Below are 17,733 nucleotides of genomic sequence, written 5' to 3' on the forward strand. Positions count from 1 at the left end.
GTACCAGCTTGTACCTAAAAAGGTACAAATGCTTGTCGCTGGGGGTGTACTCTTTTGAGAGACATTTCTGTACCCTTCAGTTCTGGTCTATTTTTGTACCTTATCAAGTTCAACCTCACCTTATCAAGTTACGTTTTTTAGGCCTGGTCCATTCCACTTAGCAATATTATCTTATCTTTCATCTAGAAATAACCTTCAAAAACTCAAAATACTGACCAGCCGTACACTTAGTTTGCAGCATCTGACCTTCATTGTCTGGTGTAGTAAATGACTGTTAAGTAGTACTACTGTCATCACTCAACTCTGCTCTAGTTTGTAACATTACAGCCATTAACATCACATTTTTCAATGCTGCAGGTTCCCTTATGGTTAAAATGGTACAAATTTGTACTTTATGTCACTTTGAACCCTTTTTCATACTCTGAAGGTGCTTCTGGTCTCTTAAAGACCAGTATTGTTCTTTTGAGAGAACATTTCTTTAAAATGTACCTATAGGTACAGAAATGTCCCGATCTTGTACCTCTATTTTTGAGAGTGTAGCCAGAAACGGAAGTGAAACTATGACCAGCTTGGTGGTGCTTGTTTTATAAATGAGGACGCAGCAGGTGGGTGGTGCTTGTCCCTGAGTTCTGGTGCTGCAGGTCATAAAAGATTCAGCACCACGAAGATCTGAACATACAGCAGAGAGGACCTGAACCAGAACTTTATGACCCGTAAGATCGGAGAGGTTTGAGATTAAACATGAACAAGGACTCTATGACCCTTCAAGTCTGAGGGGTTAAACCTGAACCAGAACCTGCCAGGTCTCAGAAGTCAGAAGCCAGTAACAGGTGACGCAACAGTAACAGGAACAGAACGTGTTGAGTCATACTGCAGAAAAGGAAAAAAACTGTTTTTATTCATGCAATCACATTTATGTATGACACACATTCCAAGCACTTTTCCGGTGTTATTACAGTAGCAACCCTGGTACTGACTACATCCTGTATGTATGTATATTACACATCTATTCTTCAGTGAGTGGCAGTGTACTGGATGACTCACCAGTAGTCACTAATCTACAAATCAGCCATCCTGACATGTGATTATAAGCCTTGTCTGTTGTGGGAACTATGCTTGAGCAGGATTAAATGTATAAAGAAACCCTAAAATCTTCATCTAAGTTATGTTTTAAGATTTTATAGGCAGTGATGCACAATCAGCAATACCAGGAGAGTACTATTAGACACATCACAATTTACCTAAATATGACGCTAACAACATGTACTATAAGAACATGAACATGACCTTTCAGGCCTTCAGATGGGTACACAATCACCTTCAAAGCCAGTTGTGAGTCCTAGTAGGAAATAAGTCCACTATCCTCTACTACTCTGATCTCATTGGCCAGTGACCTCACTAAAACCAGTATTTGAAGTGTGGATGAACTATAAACCCTTTTTCAGTTGAATCTCACTTACTCTTCTGGTCAGTAATGAGAACCTGATTTTAGAATAATTCAACAACCAAATTAATGAATCACTTTTATTAGACTGGGTTAAGTATATCCAAGTTAACTTATTACATTTGTTAACTTAGCAGTCAGACCAACTCATATCATTTAGTAGCAACTTTGCAGAGACTTATGTGGAATGTAGATTCAGCAGAAATGTTTGCTACCTTATATATACCTTACATACATATATATATATATATATATATATATATATATATATATATATATATATATATATATATATATATATATATATATATATATGTATAACTTCTGTGTTGAGTTGACATTTAGATAATGTTGTTAGAATATTCTGGTCCTCACAACTGTTAAAATTGGAACCAGGAGTGTGAAGGATAGGACAGGAGAGGCTCGACATCAAGTCATTACAGCAGCAACATTAAACCATTTTATGAACATATGTTGTAGTTGGACAGCGTTCAGCCTGTGCTCTGGGATTCATGGTGCATCCTGTTTTACAAACTGTGAAACATCCTGGTTAATATCAGACCTCAAGGCTGAGCCAGATAAATTCAGGTTCTACTTGATCTGTCAGTGAAACCTTCTCTGATTGGTTGTAGTCATGCAACACCAACAAAAGTTCAGTAGTTTTCAACTTGCTTGTGTTGCATTGCAGTCAAAAGCCCAGATGTGCACATCTATGTGAATAAGCGTGTTATTGTGCAACTTCTATAGAAAATGGATGGAGGCATTGCTTGTTGTGTGAAGCCCACTAGTATGGAGAAAGAAAACCATCCAACATGGTTCTATAATAAATGATAAGTAAGAGATATAAATTACAAACCTCAAAGTTATGTTGAGATTCATCCATCCATCTTGTGCCGCCTATCTGGGGTCGGGTCGCGGGGGCAGCAGCCTAAGCAGGGAAGCCCAGACTTCCTTCTCCCCAGCCACATTTACCAACTCTGCGGGGGGGATCCCGAGGCGTTCCCAGGCCAGCCGAGAGATATAATCCCTCCAGCGTGTCCTGGGTCTTCCCCGGGGTCTCCTCCCAGAGGGACGTGCCTGGAACACCTCACCAGGGAGGTCCAGGAGGCATCCTGACCAGATGCCCGAGCCACCTCAACTGGTTCCTCTCGATGCGGAGGAGCAGCGGCTCTACTCTGATCTCCTCCCGGATGACCGAGCTCCTCACCCTATCTCTAAGGGAGAGCCCGGCCACCCTGCGGAGGAAACTCATTTCAGCCGCCTGTATACGAGATCTCCTTCTTTCGGTCACGACCCACAGCTCATGACCATAGGTGAGGGTAGGAACGTAGATCGACTGGTAAATGGAGAGCTTCACCTTCTGGCTCAGCTCCTTCTTCACCACGACAGACCGGCGCAGAGTCCGCATTACTGCAGACGCCGCACTGATCCGTCTGTCGATCTCATGCTCCATCCTTCCCTCACTCGTGAACAAGACCCCGAGATATTTAAACTCCTCCACTTGAGGCGGGACCTGACCCCCGACCCGGAGAGGACAATCCACCCTATTCCGGCTGAGGACCATGGTCTCAGATTTTGAGGTGCTGATTCTCATCCCAGCCGCTTCACACTCGGCCGCGAATCGCTCAAGCAAGAGCTGGAGATCACGACCAGATGAAGCCAACAGGACCACGTCATCCGCAAAAAGCAGGGACCCAATCCTGAGGCCACCAAGGCAGATCCCCTCAACACCTCGGCTGCACCTAGAAATTCTGTCCATATAAGTTATGAACAGAATCGGTGATAAAGGGCAGCCTTGGCGGAGTCCAACCCTCACTTGAAACGAATCCGACTTACTACCGGCAATGTTGAGGTTCATCATACACAAAAAGAGGATGAAGACACATAGAAAGCATCACTATAATCTAAAACCAACATAAAAGTGGAAGCGACCAGCCTGTTCTTTCATTTATATTTAATAATAATTAGTTATTTAAAGGTAGTGTTTAACTTAATGGCTTTTCTTTGCAAAAATCAAGTATCGCTTTCATAAATACGCATTTTAGCGAAGTCTAATCACAGTTGTATCCAAGTGTTTGGCCATCCGCCAGGGCCTTTGGACAGCCACTGAGGAGATGTTCCAGTGAGCCTTTTCCTGAGCAAATGTGGCATGAAGGCGTCTCAGTCTTTCCCCACATAAGAAGGTTTGCTGGGCTCTGCAGGACATCATAGACTGCCTGCACAAGTAGCTGGACACGTTGGAAGTCCACCTGTAAAATGTTACACCATGTAACCTTGCACTGTAGTGTACCGTCCCACTTAGTCCATACACCCTGTTGCCGAAGTCTTAATTCCCTGCCAACACGCTCTTCCTCCACTCCTCCACTCCGGACTTCTTCCTGGAGAAGATAGTGTCTTACCTTGCCTTGGGCCTTGATGTTATGATATGTTATGATATGATGAGGATATGTACCACAATCATTTAAAACTGCTGTCATCAAGCCTTTACTTAAAAAGCAATCTCTGGATCCAGAGGTGATAGCAAATTATAGACCTATATCTAACCTCCCGTTTATGTCCAAAATTCTGGAGAAAATAGTTTCAGCTCAGCTACATGCCCACCTGAGCAGAAATAATTTATGCGAGGAGTTTCAGTCAGGATTTAGAGCTCATCATAGCACTGAGACGGCATTGGTGAAAGTTACTAATGACCTTCTTATGGCCTCAGACAAAGGACTTGTGTCCGTACTTATCTTGCTTGATCTTAGTGCTGCATTTGATACAGTCGATCATAACATTCTGTTACAAAGACTAGAACAGGTGATTGGAATTACAGGTACAGCGTTAAGCTGGTTTAAATCATATTTATCTGATAGACTTCAGTTCGTTCATGTAAATGACAAGTCCTCCTCACAAACTACAGTAAGTCATGGAGTTCCTCAAGGTTCTGTACTTGGACCAGTACTCTTCACGCTATATATGCTCCCTTTAGGCAAAATTATTAGACAGCATGGAATAAACTTTCATTGTTATGCAGATGATACTCAGATATACTTATCCTTTAAACCAGATTAAACAAATCAGCCCAATAGGCTACAAAATTGTCTCATAGACAAGACTTGGATGTCTAGAAATGTTCTCCTCTTAAACTCAGATAAGACTGAAGTAATTCTCGTTGGATCTGAAAAACTCAGAGCTAAATTTTCCGGTTTTGTAATGAACCTGGATGACATTACTTTAGCTTCCAGTGCTACAGTGAGAAACCTTGGAGTAATATTTGACCCTGACCTGTCCTTTGGCCCACATATTAAGCAGGTTACTAAAACAGCCTTCTTTCATTTACGTAATAAAGCCAAAATTAGGGACATTCTGTCTCAGAGTGATGCAGAAAAACTGGTTCATGCTTTTGTTACTTCGAGACTAGATTACTGTAACTCTCTATTACTGGGCTGTCCTAAATATGCCCTGAAAAGCCTTCAGCTGATCCAGAATTCTGCAGCCAGAGTCCTGACCAGAACCAGCAGGAGAGATCATATTTCTCCAGTTTTAGCCTCTCTTCATTGGCTGCCTGTTGAATCTAGAATAGAATTTAAAATCCTTCTCCTTACATATAAAGCCCTCCACAACCAGGCACCACTATATATCAAAGACCTCATTGTTCCTTATATACCAAGCAGAGTACTTCGTTCGCAGACTGCAGGCTTACTTGTGGTTCCTAGAGTCTCAAAGAGCCGAGCAGGAGGCAGAGCCTTTGGTTATCAGGCCCCTCTCTTATGGAATAAGCTCCCAGTTAGTGTTAGGGAAGCAGACACCCTCCCCACCTTTAAGACTAGGCTGAAGACTTATCTTTTTGATAAGTCCTATAGCTAGGGATGGTTAGCATCCCTTAGTTATGCTGCTATAGGTTTAGACAGCTGAAGGACATTTCCTGATACACTGAGCTTCTTTCTTTTTCTCTTTATCTCTCTCTCTTATCCCCCCCATAACAGTGCTGCATCATTAACATGTATGTCTCCTGTCTCAGCAGGTCTCCCTGGCCGGGAGTAGCAGTTCCTGTTGTCTGTTGTCTTTCTGTCCTCTTCCCCCCACACAGCAGAGGCAGATGGCTGCCTGTCCTGAGCCGGGTTCTGCCGGAGGTTTCCTTCCTGTTAAAAGGGAGTTTTTTCCTTCCCACTGTCGCCAGTGTGCTTGCTCAGGATGGGAGATTGAGTTGGACTCAACTCAATCTGTTGGTTTCCTTACATAGGCTGTTATGAATTGGCCTTCATTATGTTTTCTTCTCTGTCTGTAAAGCGTCTTGAGATGGCATTGCCGTGATTTGACGCTATATAAATAAAGTTGAATTGAATTGAATTGAATGTTATGGGTTTTTTGGAAAAAACCCTAAGCCTGTTCATCTCACTGCCCCCAACAAGCACCTTTTGCCTTAGGCGTGACTCTGCCACCTCCACTTCCTTCTCTGCCTCCCATTCCCTCCTAGGCAGCCGGGCGCTACAGGAATCTCTCCCTTCTGCACTTATGTGTCGTAATTGTTCTGAAGGAGATCTTCAGTCAGTCTTTGGGAGACGATGCTGAAGAACACCTTCCTTTGAGTTCTCCTCCTTGGGAACCCACACTCCCTCCGCACGTCGCCACTGGTTGGCCACTCTCCCGCTGCACCAAATTGCCTTCAATATCTTCCACGGGTGCCAGAGAAGCTCAGGGCAGCGCTTCTAAACAACATACGGTGCTTCACTAGGGCCTGGTACCGATGCAGAGTGGACTGCCTTAACCACCTCTACGACCTCCTTGAGGCTGGGCTTTGACTGCTTAAAATCTGCCATTGGTGGGGCCAGGCTGATAAGTGCTTTGTTAGGACCTAGTTCTTGAGCCTTTTTGGGTCACTGAAGGTGTTCTGGAGGAAGCGGTTCCCTTCCTCTCTGGAGCATTCAAGCCAACCACTGTGCTTATCCCTGAGTAGCTGTTTTGAGAACCTGAATGGGTTGGCTATAAAAGCTGCTTGTTTTTTAGCTCGCTCTCTTCTCCGCCTCCTGTGTCCCTCTGCTCTACGTAGTGTAATTAACCTCTTCCACAAGATGCATTGCAGCCCTGCCGGAGGTTGTTTCTCCCCTATCGGAGCTCACCTAAACTGTTTCTTGAGGGTTCAAAGCTCCAGGTGCAGTTGATATATCTTATCAGCCCTTCAGTTCAAGGTGTAAAGGGAAGGCTTAGTGTTGTTCTTCTCAACCCGTCCAAATCTCTCCACTCCATCCGGTTTGCCTGCTTGTGGGAGGCTACTTGATCCACTGCAGTGGGACTACTCTGCTCAAGTTGGGAGGATCTAGTAAGTGGAGGGACTGGGCTGTGTGGGTTGCCTCCTGGCCGGGTGACATCATCTACTCAAAACAAGAAGTTATGCTTAGGTAACCTATAGGGGCCAAATGTTTATGATTCCTCCATCTTTCACTCTTTTTTACATCATTGTGAACCATAGCCGCTGGTTTACATTTCTGACAGTGGGTGCTGAGTGTTCATACAAAACAATAAAATGGAAATTTTGAGAAATTCATGTTCTGTATTGTGTTTTTTTTTTCTTTTTTTTTTTTTTTTTTGTAAAATTATTCAAACTCGCTACAAAATTTTCAGCTACCCATCAACAAATTCCATAAAAAGACATTAAAATGTTCATCAAATAAAAAGCCACCAGCAGAAATTTTTGCTACTGATACAGAAAACTCTTAAATGCGCCTGTTTTGGCAAATAAAACGGAACTGCTTCTTAACAGAGAAAAAAAAATCATGCAAGCCAACACAATATAACCCCTTAACTAGCAACACATATAGATCACTTAGTAATTGATTACTGAAATTGGAGGTTCTTTGTATTTTTCTTTTTTGTCACTCACTAGTCCTGCTAGTTCTTTATGAGAAATGTATTGCTTCTTGCAGCTGTTCGCTTGATGAACTCATTGGTGATTATATCCAGGTTTAGTGTTCGTGATAGAGTCTTGTGACAGGTCAGCAGTGCAACCTGGTTCAGCCTTGCCTGTCCCATTGTGGAGCAGAGGCAGGTTTTTAGCATTCAGAGGCTGGAGAATGAGCTCTCTGAGCTGCAAGACGTTACGGGAATAGTCAGTGTGAGTTTGACCAGTTTTGTTAGCTCTGGCAACATGGTTCTAAACATCTTTCCCTGGTCGCCTTTTGAAAAGTCCACAACATCTTGAAAAGTGTTCAGTTGAACTCCATGTTGTTTTGCCAAGTCCACGCACATATCCCGATGCAGTGTGAGTCGGCTTTCTTCCAAATCATCACTGTAAAACTGTGCGATCTTTGTGGAGTCACTTTTTCCACACACAAAAATCCTCAACATCCTGGATGTGTTTGAATGCGGAAGGACTAAATCTGCAATCCAGGAACATTATGGTTGTGTCAGTAATATCCATGTATTGGATATACTGTCAGTAAAGTTGGAAGCTGTGTGGTGATTCCATCGTTCGGCCGGCAGGGTATTTTTCTTGGTCTTGGCACAACTGGCCTCTCCAAGCTCAGATCATTTGTGTTTTCCCAAAATTCTTGGAATCCTTCACGAAGACTTTTGAGGTCTTCTCTGAGTGTGTTGATCATCTGTCTTGCTCTCTGTAGATGTAACTGACTCTTTTGGAGTCCAGCATTGACCGTTTCCATGTGTGAGAAAAACTTCAGCATTATTTTCAAAGTGAAAAATGTGCTAAATTGCTGCAGATGCACAAGGATACCGCTGGCCTTTCCTCCCACATCCCTTATGTCGTTTAAACTTAATTCCTCCATTAAGTCCAGTAGCGTGCAGTAGTTTAAATCTATGGACTGTAAGGAGGCTGCTGTCACGGTCCAGTGTGTCGGGCACAGAGCTGGTGTGTCTTTGCTTTGAAACTCCTGAAACCAAGCAAGTCGCTTCGGAGACTGTCGGATGAGGGTGATCACTTCACGAACAACTGTCATGAAGTTGCGACATGGAGGAACTTTTTGGGCAACATCATGTACAACCAAATTCATAACGTGTGCAGTGCAGTGAATGGACTGCGCTCGAGGCTCCTGCTCCTGCAGCCTGCAGGCCCTTCCTAATGCCAGACACATTTGATGCACCTCTGCATTTACGGGTCTTGAAACAGTTGAAAAAGTGCGCCTGCTGTTGTATGAGACGTTTCATAAAAGCCGACAAACATCTCCTCTGGCTCCAGACTTTCTGGAACAAAACGGAGGCAGATAGACACCTGCTCCTTCACTGTTAGATCAGCAGTTTCAGCCGTAATCACAGAAAAAACTTCAGCTGATCTTATCTCTTCAATGATCGTTCTCAGCACATTGTGGGCCATCATTTCAGTCATCTCATTAAGGATATCGTGTGATAACCATTTACTTTCCTAACGAGCCAGCCATGACAGCAGCTGTGGAATATCCGTGGACCACAATTTTAGCAGCTGGACCAAATTGGACTCCTCATCTGTTTTTCCTTGAATGGCCAAACCCTGACATCCTAGATATTGGATAGACGAGAAAATAGCCAACAAGGCTGTCCTGGCCTCTAACATCTGCTTATGTTTACTAGCAGAAATGGCAGCTGCAATATTTACACCTGCATTAACGGAAGTGAAAACTCCAGCAGCGGCTCGATGCAGATTAGACTTTTTGTGGGATTCGAAATATTCAGGTGCTTTAGCCCAGCTTGAAAAGCCTTCTTGTACAAAGGCTTTCAAAGATTCTTGATCGTGTGTTGTTGAAGGAAGTGGAGCATTGATACTTTTTGCTGTTGTGCAAATGTCACAAAATACTTTGTTTTTAGTTTCTTCGTAAACTTTCCATGGAAATTTAATTTTCCAGCTACCTTGATATGTTCTTCCCTTCTTTTGACCATCTTTGCTGCGTAGGCTGTTTTTGTCTTCAACATCCATGCAACTTGGTGGGGCAGAATTAAGAACGCAGGTATAACTGGAGGTTGTACTTGTAGAAGCATTGGAATCCTTTGGTGTTTGGGGATTCCTGATTACAAACTTGTCCATTTTTTAACTTTAAGGTTTTCCTTCAAAGTTAGCATCCACAATAAACGTCACCTGAGCGTAAATTTGAAACCACTTCTCTGAGCATGTGCATCTGTGCTTGGTCAGAAAGACTTTACTATCAATCCCATGTGGGGGCTCGGCATTGTCTGTGGGTACTCGGGCCCTGAAGCACCCTCAGAATCGGCGCCTGTGCTCTGAACGCTCGGATAGCACACTAATCAATGGAGGAGATTTTAACATAGTTCTGGGTCCAGCTGACAGGCTGAGTAATACAGGAAACAACAGAAAGTGGCAATTTACAAAAATTGATGAACAATAGATGGAGAAACTTGGACTTTTGTGATATATGGTTGTTGTTTCACCCTAATATCAAAGAGTATGTTTTCTTTTCTTCAGTTCACCATTCATACTCCAGGCTAGATTATTTCCTGATTAGCAGTTCTTTGGTAAGCAAGATTTCAGAAACCCAGATCGACCCCATTACAGTTAGCGATCATAACCAGCTTCCTTCATTCTGAGAAACACTAGAATTACACTGCCTCCTAAAAGCTGGAGGTTTAATACAGCACTGCTTAAAGATTCTGACTTTATTAGCTATTTCAGCAAAGAATGGGCTTTATTTTTAGAATAAACTCCTCCCATTGTAGCAGATCTTATGGACCTTTTCACCCCAAAATTACTTTAAAAATATAAAGACTTATGTTAAAAATAGATGATACAAATTTCTTGCCAACTTTAAAATAGTAGATACACCCATCCATCAATCCCAGTCAATCTTTTTTGCAAATATGTCTAAATATGTTAAGTATGACAGACAGCCCAAATCTGCAACTTATCCAAAACAAAGTTCTCCATAGAACGCTTTACACAGGACAAAGGATGTTCACAGGTAACATAGTAGATGATTACCTACATGCTTCGTGGCTCTGTGCACCTGTTCAATATTTTTGGAATAAGGTTTGTGAGGAATTATCAACATGGTTTAAAAGTAGCATTCCTCCACCCCCAAACTTTACTCCTGCTTGAACACATCAGTCTACAATACCTCCCACCAGCAAACTAGAAAAACCATTGGGAAATTCATGAAAGACCTTAACTTGGTGGATATATGGAGACAACTCCACCCTGATAAGGCAGAGCTTTCATGCTTTTCCAGCACCTACAAAACATACTTGCACATTGATTTTTTTTTTGGTCTCCTCCAGGTTAACATCAATGGTGAAAGACTGTTGTTATGAATCTATGCTACTTTCTAACCATGCCCGGATTAATTTATCCATTAAAATTCCAAATTTTTCTCAAATCCACCCGCAGTTAGATTCCAAGCAAAATGGTTGAAATCTATTGAACTTGCAGAATTTATTGAAGGGAAAATAACAGATTATTTTTCTTTCAATACAAACCAAACTAGTGCATCAATAAGAAGGGAGGCTTTTAAGGCCTATTTAAGAGGAGAAATAATAAGTTATACCAGAAGCAAATCTAAATTACATCTGAGTAAATTAAAAGGCATTGACAAACAAATAAAATGTTTACAGGATCAGTTATATCACAGTGATGATACAGAAAAATATAAGAAACTCCTTTTATTTAAGGCAGAATATAATGAACTCAGCACCAACAAAATTGCTATTAACTTGCTATGGTTGAAACAATCATACTATGATCAGGATGAGAAGGCAGGGAAACGTCTGGTCTGGAGACTCAAAACAATACAAACAAATACAGCCATCAATTCAGTTACACTAGAAAGTGGAGAGATTGTTGTAGACCCAATAGAAATAAACAATGCTTTTGCAAAATACTATGGAAACCTATACAAATCCCAATATCCTGAAAGCGAAAATACACAAAACAATTCCTGGATCAACTCCAATTCCCAGTCCTATCTGAGGAGACCAAAAATAAACTTGATGAAAAGCTAAGTATTAAGGAACTTTCCCATATGAACAGTGGCAAAGCCCCCGGCCCTGACGGCCTGCCAATAGAAATCTATAAAGAATTCTCTGATAAATTATTACCCCACCTGCTTGAAATGTTTAATGAGTCCTATGAGAGAGGCATCTACCACCATCTTTGCGAATGGCAGCCATTTCTGTCCTTCTGAAACCAGGCAAAGATCCAACAGCGATGGGTTCATATCGCCCCATATCACTCATGTCCTGTGACACCAAATATTATGTAAGGCCTTGGCTAGAAGGATTGAATCACATTTACCCAAAAAAATCTACAATGATTAAAATGGATTTATTCTTGGACGCCAAGGTATTCATAATATTAGACGACTTTTGAATATATTATATGAAAAGCAATCTGCCGTTGACCACGCCTTTCTGTCATTAGACGCTGAAAAGGCATTCGACAGAATAAAACGGAGATACCTTTTTGAAACCCTCAAGAGATTTGGTTTGTGGGAAAAATACTTGAAATGGATTAAATTATTATACACAGAGCTGACTGCAAAAATCATAACAAATAGTCAGATCTCAACACTCATAAAAGTCTGTAGATCCACCCAGCCTCAAAAGAGAGTTCTCTTTCATATTTACAGGCCTGGAGAGCTGATATGGAAACGGACATTTCTGTTGAGGACTGGAATAATTCTTGTTTACTTGCACAAAAACAAACCATTAATACAAGATTCCGATTATTGCATTATAAATGGACATTCAGAACTTACATCACATTGGTAAAACTTCACCATTTTAACCCCAATATTCCTGATGATTGTGTCAAATGTGGTAAAGAAAAGGGAACACTATATCACTATATGTGGCTATGTGAAAAAAATCATATCTTTTGGAAGGAAATCATTACAATAATTTCAGACCTTATTGAATGTAGAATGCCTATTGATAGTAAATTGTGTATTTTGCATATTTTCCCCAATGATTTTAAATGTACAGCAAACAAAAGGAAACTTGTACATTTTTGCTTGTTACAAGCAAAATTAGTCATTGCTTTGAAATGGAAGGACAGTGAGAGAGCTGGAGTGAACCAGTGGATCACCCTGATGTCTTGATCCTTGGCTTTGGGGAAACTGACATATGTGGCCAAAAACAAACAGGAGAATTTCAAGGACATTTGGCTTCCCTTTTTACGCCTTGTAAAAAACTTTGATCTGTAGAAACAAACTTTTTGCAAACTGAGTGAATGCTGAGTTCAGGGGTGGGTTTCAATAACAAAATTCAATAAACATATTTGTGGAAAAAAAACTCCTGGATCCAGAGTTGGTCTTTTTAAGCAACGGTTTAATTACAGCTGTCTTAACATATTGAGGTACATATCCTATTAATAGAGATGAACTGATCAGGTCCAGTACAGATGTATTGATTAAACATATTTCCTTGAATAATCTGGTTGGGATGGGGTCTAAAACACAGGCTGAAGGTTTAGATGAAGCTATTATGTTGGTTAACTCGGAGAGCTGTACAGGCAAGAAACGGTCCAAATGACAATCAGCTTCTAAAGACGTCTCTAAGGCTGCTGCAGATGAAATAACATTAGTAGTGTTCAGCTTATTACTGATTTCCTTCCTGATAGAAACTATTTTATTTACAAAGAAACTCATAAAGTCGTCACAGCTGAGGTTGAAAGGAATAGAATGAAATCTTTGTTTTTGAGGCATCAAATTTTCTTTTATGAATCCAGCTAGTTAGATTTCACAGTACAAGGTACATTAAGATCCTCTTTGGGGAATACTTCTGAACCTCCATAGGACAAAGTCTAGCAAAGTGGTGGCAGAGCTTGATATCCTGGCAGATCCATTTGATCTGAATCAGGTGTCGTGGAGCCAAAAAACCTGCAAGATTTCAGGCTTGCGGACCAAGGTTCCCCACCTCCTAGGATAGTAGAAATTCTATCCATAAGAGTTCTGAACAGAATAAGCGCTAAGGGACGGACTTGACGTAGTCCAGCCCTCTGGTCACTGGTCGTACAAGGACCAAACAGTTAATACAAGAGGTTCCACCTCTCCCGTAGAACTCTTGAAATTCAGTCAAACACCTTTTCCAAGTCCATGAAGCATAGGAAGACCCCCCATGACGCCTCTAGGACTCTACTGTGGGTTTAGATCGAGTCCTTTGAAGCACAACCAGAAGAAAAACCAAACAGCTTCTTCATAGACCCTTTTCTCACTTTCAAGCACCTCCAACCTGGACCGACTTTGGGTCTGACTCCTCCTCTGTTTATATTTCTGTTTGAACATGTTTGATATGAATACATGATGAAGAAGTTGATCTGATTGATGATGATGATAATGCTGTGACTATGTGAGGAATATGTTGGATCTTCTCGGGCTGTTCCAGCAGGCCGAAAGGTGGAGACAGGTAATCTGTTTTTCTCATGAAAGTGCTGGTGAAGCAGCAACTGAAGGCCTCTCTGCTCATTGTTAACCCTTTCAAATAGGCTTTGTGTGTGTGTGTGTGTGTGTGTGTGTGTGTGTGTGTGTGTGATAGAAAACATGTGCTGACTCAGCACTCTGAGACAAAGCAGTAAGCAACACTCAGGTGCATAAAAGCTGCGAGGTCACAGGTGGGAGCACAGACTGCCGCCCCAGCTCAGAGCCACGCAGCCGCCACCAGCTAGCAAAATGTCTGCCACCGACATGAACATGATGAGCAGGGTGAGTCCCAGCATACATCACTGCTCACTGGTCATGTGACTGGGACTGAGAGGACTTCAGATCTTCACCAGCAGGAAAATCAGATGTTATTCAGAAAGATCCTGACCATCTCTCTGATAGTCTCACCTGAACCACCTGCATTAAGCTGATCAGCCTGGCTGTCATGTGGCCTGAAGCATCCTGATGGGTCAAAAAACCTTATTTATTCAATCTGTCTTCTCTTAGGTCGTCTTCTACGAGGACAGGAACTTCATGGGTCGTTCCTATGAGTGCAGCAGCGACTGCGCCGATATGTCCTCCTACCTGAGCAGGTGTCACTCCTGTAGGGTGGAGAGGGGCTGCTTCATGGTCTACGACCGCACCAACTTCATGGGCAACCAGTACTTCATGAGGAGGGGAGAGTATGCCGACTACATGAGCATGTTTGGCATGAACGACTGCATCAGGTCCTGCCGTATGATCCCCATGGTAACCCACCAACCAATCACATCACAGCACACATGAGACCAACAGGAAGTGACTTTCTGAACAGAACAAATGTCTGACTTCTGGTGTGTTTCAGTACCGTGGCTCATACAGGATGAGGATCTATGAGAGAGAGAACTTCGGAGGCCACATGTACGAGCTGATGGATGACTGCGACAACATCATGGACCGTTACCGCATGTCCAACTGTATGTCCTGTCACGTGATGGACGGCCACTGGCTGATGTACGAGCAGCCCCACTACAGAGGCAGGATGATGTACTTCAGGCCTGGAGAGTACAGGAGCTTCATGAACATGGGCATGGGCATGGGCATGGGCATGGGCATGGGCCACATGAGGTTCATGAGCATGAGGCGCATCATGGACTCTTACTACTGAATGCCATGAACTTGCAGATCTGAGAAACAATAAAGCAATGTCTGTTTAAGTAAGGCCTTCTGTCTTTTTTGAAAACCTCTGTTTAAGAAACTTAAACATCCACCAGGTGAAGAAGATGATGAAGATGTTCCTCCAGGAGGTGTAATGATGCATAGTTATATATCATAGAAATATTATCAATAATATTATTTATTAACCTATAACATACCATATCACATCTGATACATACAGTTTCTGAGATCTGTTTCATTCCTTTATGGTAAAACCATGCTAACCCTTCTGTCCCCAGGTGGAAACAATAATAATACAACTAGAGCTGTGCTGTAATTACATAACAGCAAGTGTAAATGCGATGATGTGTAATTACTAATGTAAAATGCATAAAAAGCTGCAGACGTTAATGAAGTTAGTGAAAAACCTGTTCATTTTTAAGTGGTGAAAACTAAGATGAATTTGTCATGGATTTGGAAGAGGCATGATGTTGTGGTAGTTTTAGGGTGATCTGGTGTTGACTTAAGGGAACTCTTAATTTTTTGAACTGCTCATAGATCATTGGTGCAGCTTATTGAAACTGTAATTTCATTATGATATGAATATTTTGGTGTGTAGAAAGCACAACATAATCTTATTATCACCACCATTGTTTGGTGAATAAACCACCTTATACATAAAGCATCTCTCGATGCACTGCAAAAACTCAGCCTTAAAAAACAAGAAAAAAAAGTACAAAAATTAGGTGAATGTTGCTTAAAATAAGATAAATTATCTGCCAACAGAACCAGAAAATTTGGCTTGTCAAGACTTCCCAAAACAGGTAAAAAAATACTCTTAAAACAAGAGGAATTCTCTGGCATAAAATCTTACCTTTAAAAAGATAAGCATATGTGTACTTAAAGATTTTCAATCTTACTTAGGCCCTCCGATGGACTGGCGAGCTGTCCAGGGTGTACCCTGCCTGTCGCCCAAAGCCGGCTGGGATAGGCTCCAGCTTCCCCGCGACCCTGAATTGGATTAAGCGGTTCAGAAAATGAATGAATCTTACTTAGATTTCAGTTTTTGCAGCGTGTGTCTCCTTCTGAAAGAGGACACTGCCACAGCACATTCCAGAAACTAGCAGACGTACAGTATTCTGTACAATCTGATAAAGTATTAAATCAATTGAAAAAATTAAGTGACAAAAAATGCAGAGAGTATTAAAAAGAGAAAGGAGGTGGGAAGTTGTATTGAGCAGACATATTAGGTAAATGCCACTTGTGGATTTTCAACCCATGACTTCCATGGTCCTGTCCCATTACCACCAGGCCACCTCCTATAACATGCATATATGAATGGGAATAAATAAAACTCTCCTATTGAGACGAGGAATCATTCTATATTCGTGCATGTGGATATATCCTAGAAAAATATTGAATTTTTAACTATAATGCCATGAAGAACTAAATACAGTTAAGAATTCTTTGCAGAAATAATTATTAAATGTCATGTAATCATAGAATTATTCTGTTTGAATGTTGCATCAACCATTTGCCACTAACTATTTAACTTTAGCTACTACAGAGACAGATCTGTTGATTAACTGAAAACCACCATAGACTGAAGAGCACGCCGTTTCTTTACATTTCTGGTCCTAGAGCGCCATCTAGTGGTGATACAGGGGAGCACTTTTCATTAGTAGGAAGGAGTAGTATACCAAAGTGTTGCAAAAAAGAGAACGACGTTAGACCGTGATGTACCACATACTGAAGGTAATAAGTTGTTAGAGCATACTAGGACAAAAAGAACAACACATTTTTAAGTGTTGCAAACTAAGAATTTCTTCAGGATTGGCAGCAGGCATGATGTCACAACAGTTGTAGGGCAGATCTACGATCAAGGCTTAAACACTCTCCTCTGGCCCACAGTCACATTATCCCTCAAGGCCACTAACATTCAGATAAAAATTACTACAAATATATGGTTCTTGAAAAATTGTCTTTATTTTTCACCTTGAATGAAACACTTTGTCTTGTTTTTGCACATTTTCTCCACATTGGTTTGGAACCATGTAGACTTTGTCTTACTTATGCAGTTTTTCAGACTTCACTCAATGCAGCACAACTGAAGGTGATGGAATGAAAAATACTTTATTTGTTACCAAAGGGAAATTAAATATTGTAGTATATAATAATAATAACTAGAGGAGGCTGATGGCTGCTGGCAGGAATGATCTTCTGTATCTTTCAGTCTTACATCGGACCTGAAGAAGCCTCTCACTGAACACACTTTGTTGTTTCATCACTGTGTTGTGGAGAGGGTGTGAAGAATCCTCCATCATCTTCATCAGCTTGTGCAGCATTCTTCTTTGGACAATCAGCTCCAGCGGCTCCAGAGTTACTCCAAGCACAGAAGCAGCTTTCTGGATCAGTTTGTTGATTCTCTGTTGAGCCAGTAAGAGTCTCTCCAGGACTTTCATGATGTGAGATGTCAGGGCAACTGGTCTGTAGTCACTTGGTTCAGCTGGTTGTGTTTTTTTAGGCACTGGAACAAGGCAGGAGGTTTTCCACAGCACTGGGACTCTATTTTGTCTCAGACTGGTGTTGAAAAGGTGCTGGAGAATCGGACATAGTTGTTCTGAGCAGGTCTTGAGAACTCTGGGACTGACACCATCTGGACCTGCAGCCTTGTTCTGGTTCAGTTTCTCAAGTTGCTTCTTAACCTGATTGCAGGAGACAAACAAGGTGGAGGTCTCAGGATGTCCTGATGTGGAGGGAGATGAAGCTGTGTTCTGGTCCATGACTGAGCTGCAGGGTGACAGATTGGAGGCGTGA

At 41.8% G+C, this 17,733-nt stretch overlaps 1 protein-coding gene across 2 annotated transcripts; it reads left to right on the forward strand.

The window, feature by feature from the left end:
• Positions 1-690: 690 nt before the first annotated feature.
• LOC306764327 (gamma-crystallin M2-like) lies at positions 691-14,926 on the forward strand (the record flags this gene model as incomplete). Of its 2 annotated transcripts, none has more annotated exons than XM_079251456.1 (3): positions 691-830; positions 14,287-14,529; positions 14,624-14,926. In XM_079251456.1, the coding sequence occupies 2 exons, from the start codon at positions 14,314-14,316 to the stop codon at positions 14,924-14,926; spliced, it is 519 nt and encodes a 172-aa protein (XP_079107582.1). The 2 variants fall into 2 exon arrangements, with proteins under 2 accessions (XP_079107582.1, XP_079107581.1); XM_079251455.1 differs by lacking the exon at positions 691-830 and adding an exon at positions 14,029-14,061.
• Between the last annotated feature and the right edge of the window lie 2,807 nt (positions 14,927-17,733).

The sequence above is a fragment of the Telmatherina bonti genome (assembly GCF_933228915.1).
Source record: "Telmatherina bonti genome assembly, chromosome: 2".
NCBI classification, from domain to species: domain Eukaryota; kingdom Metazoa; phylum Chordata; class Actinopteri; order Atheriniformes; family Telmatherinidae; genus Telmatherina; species Telmatherina bonti.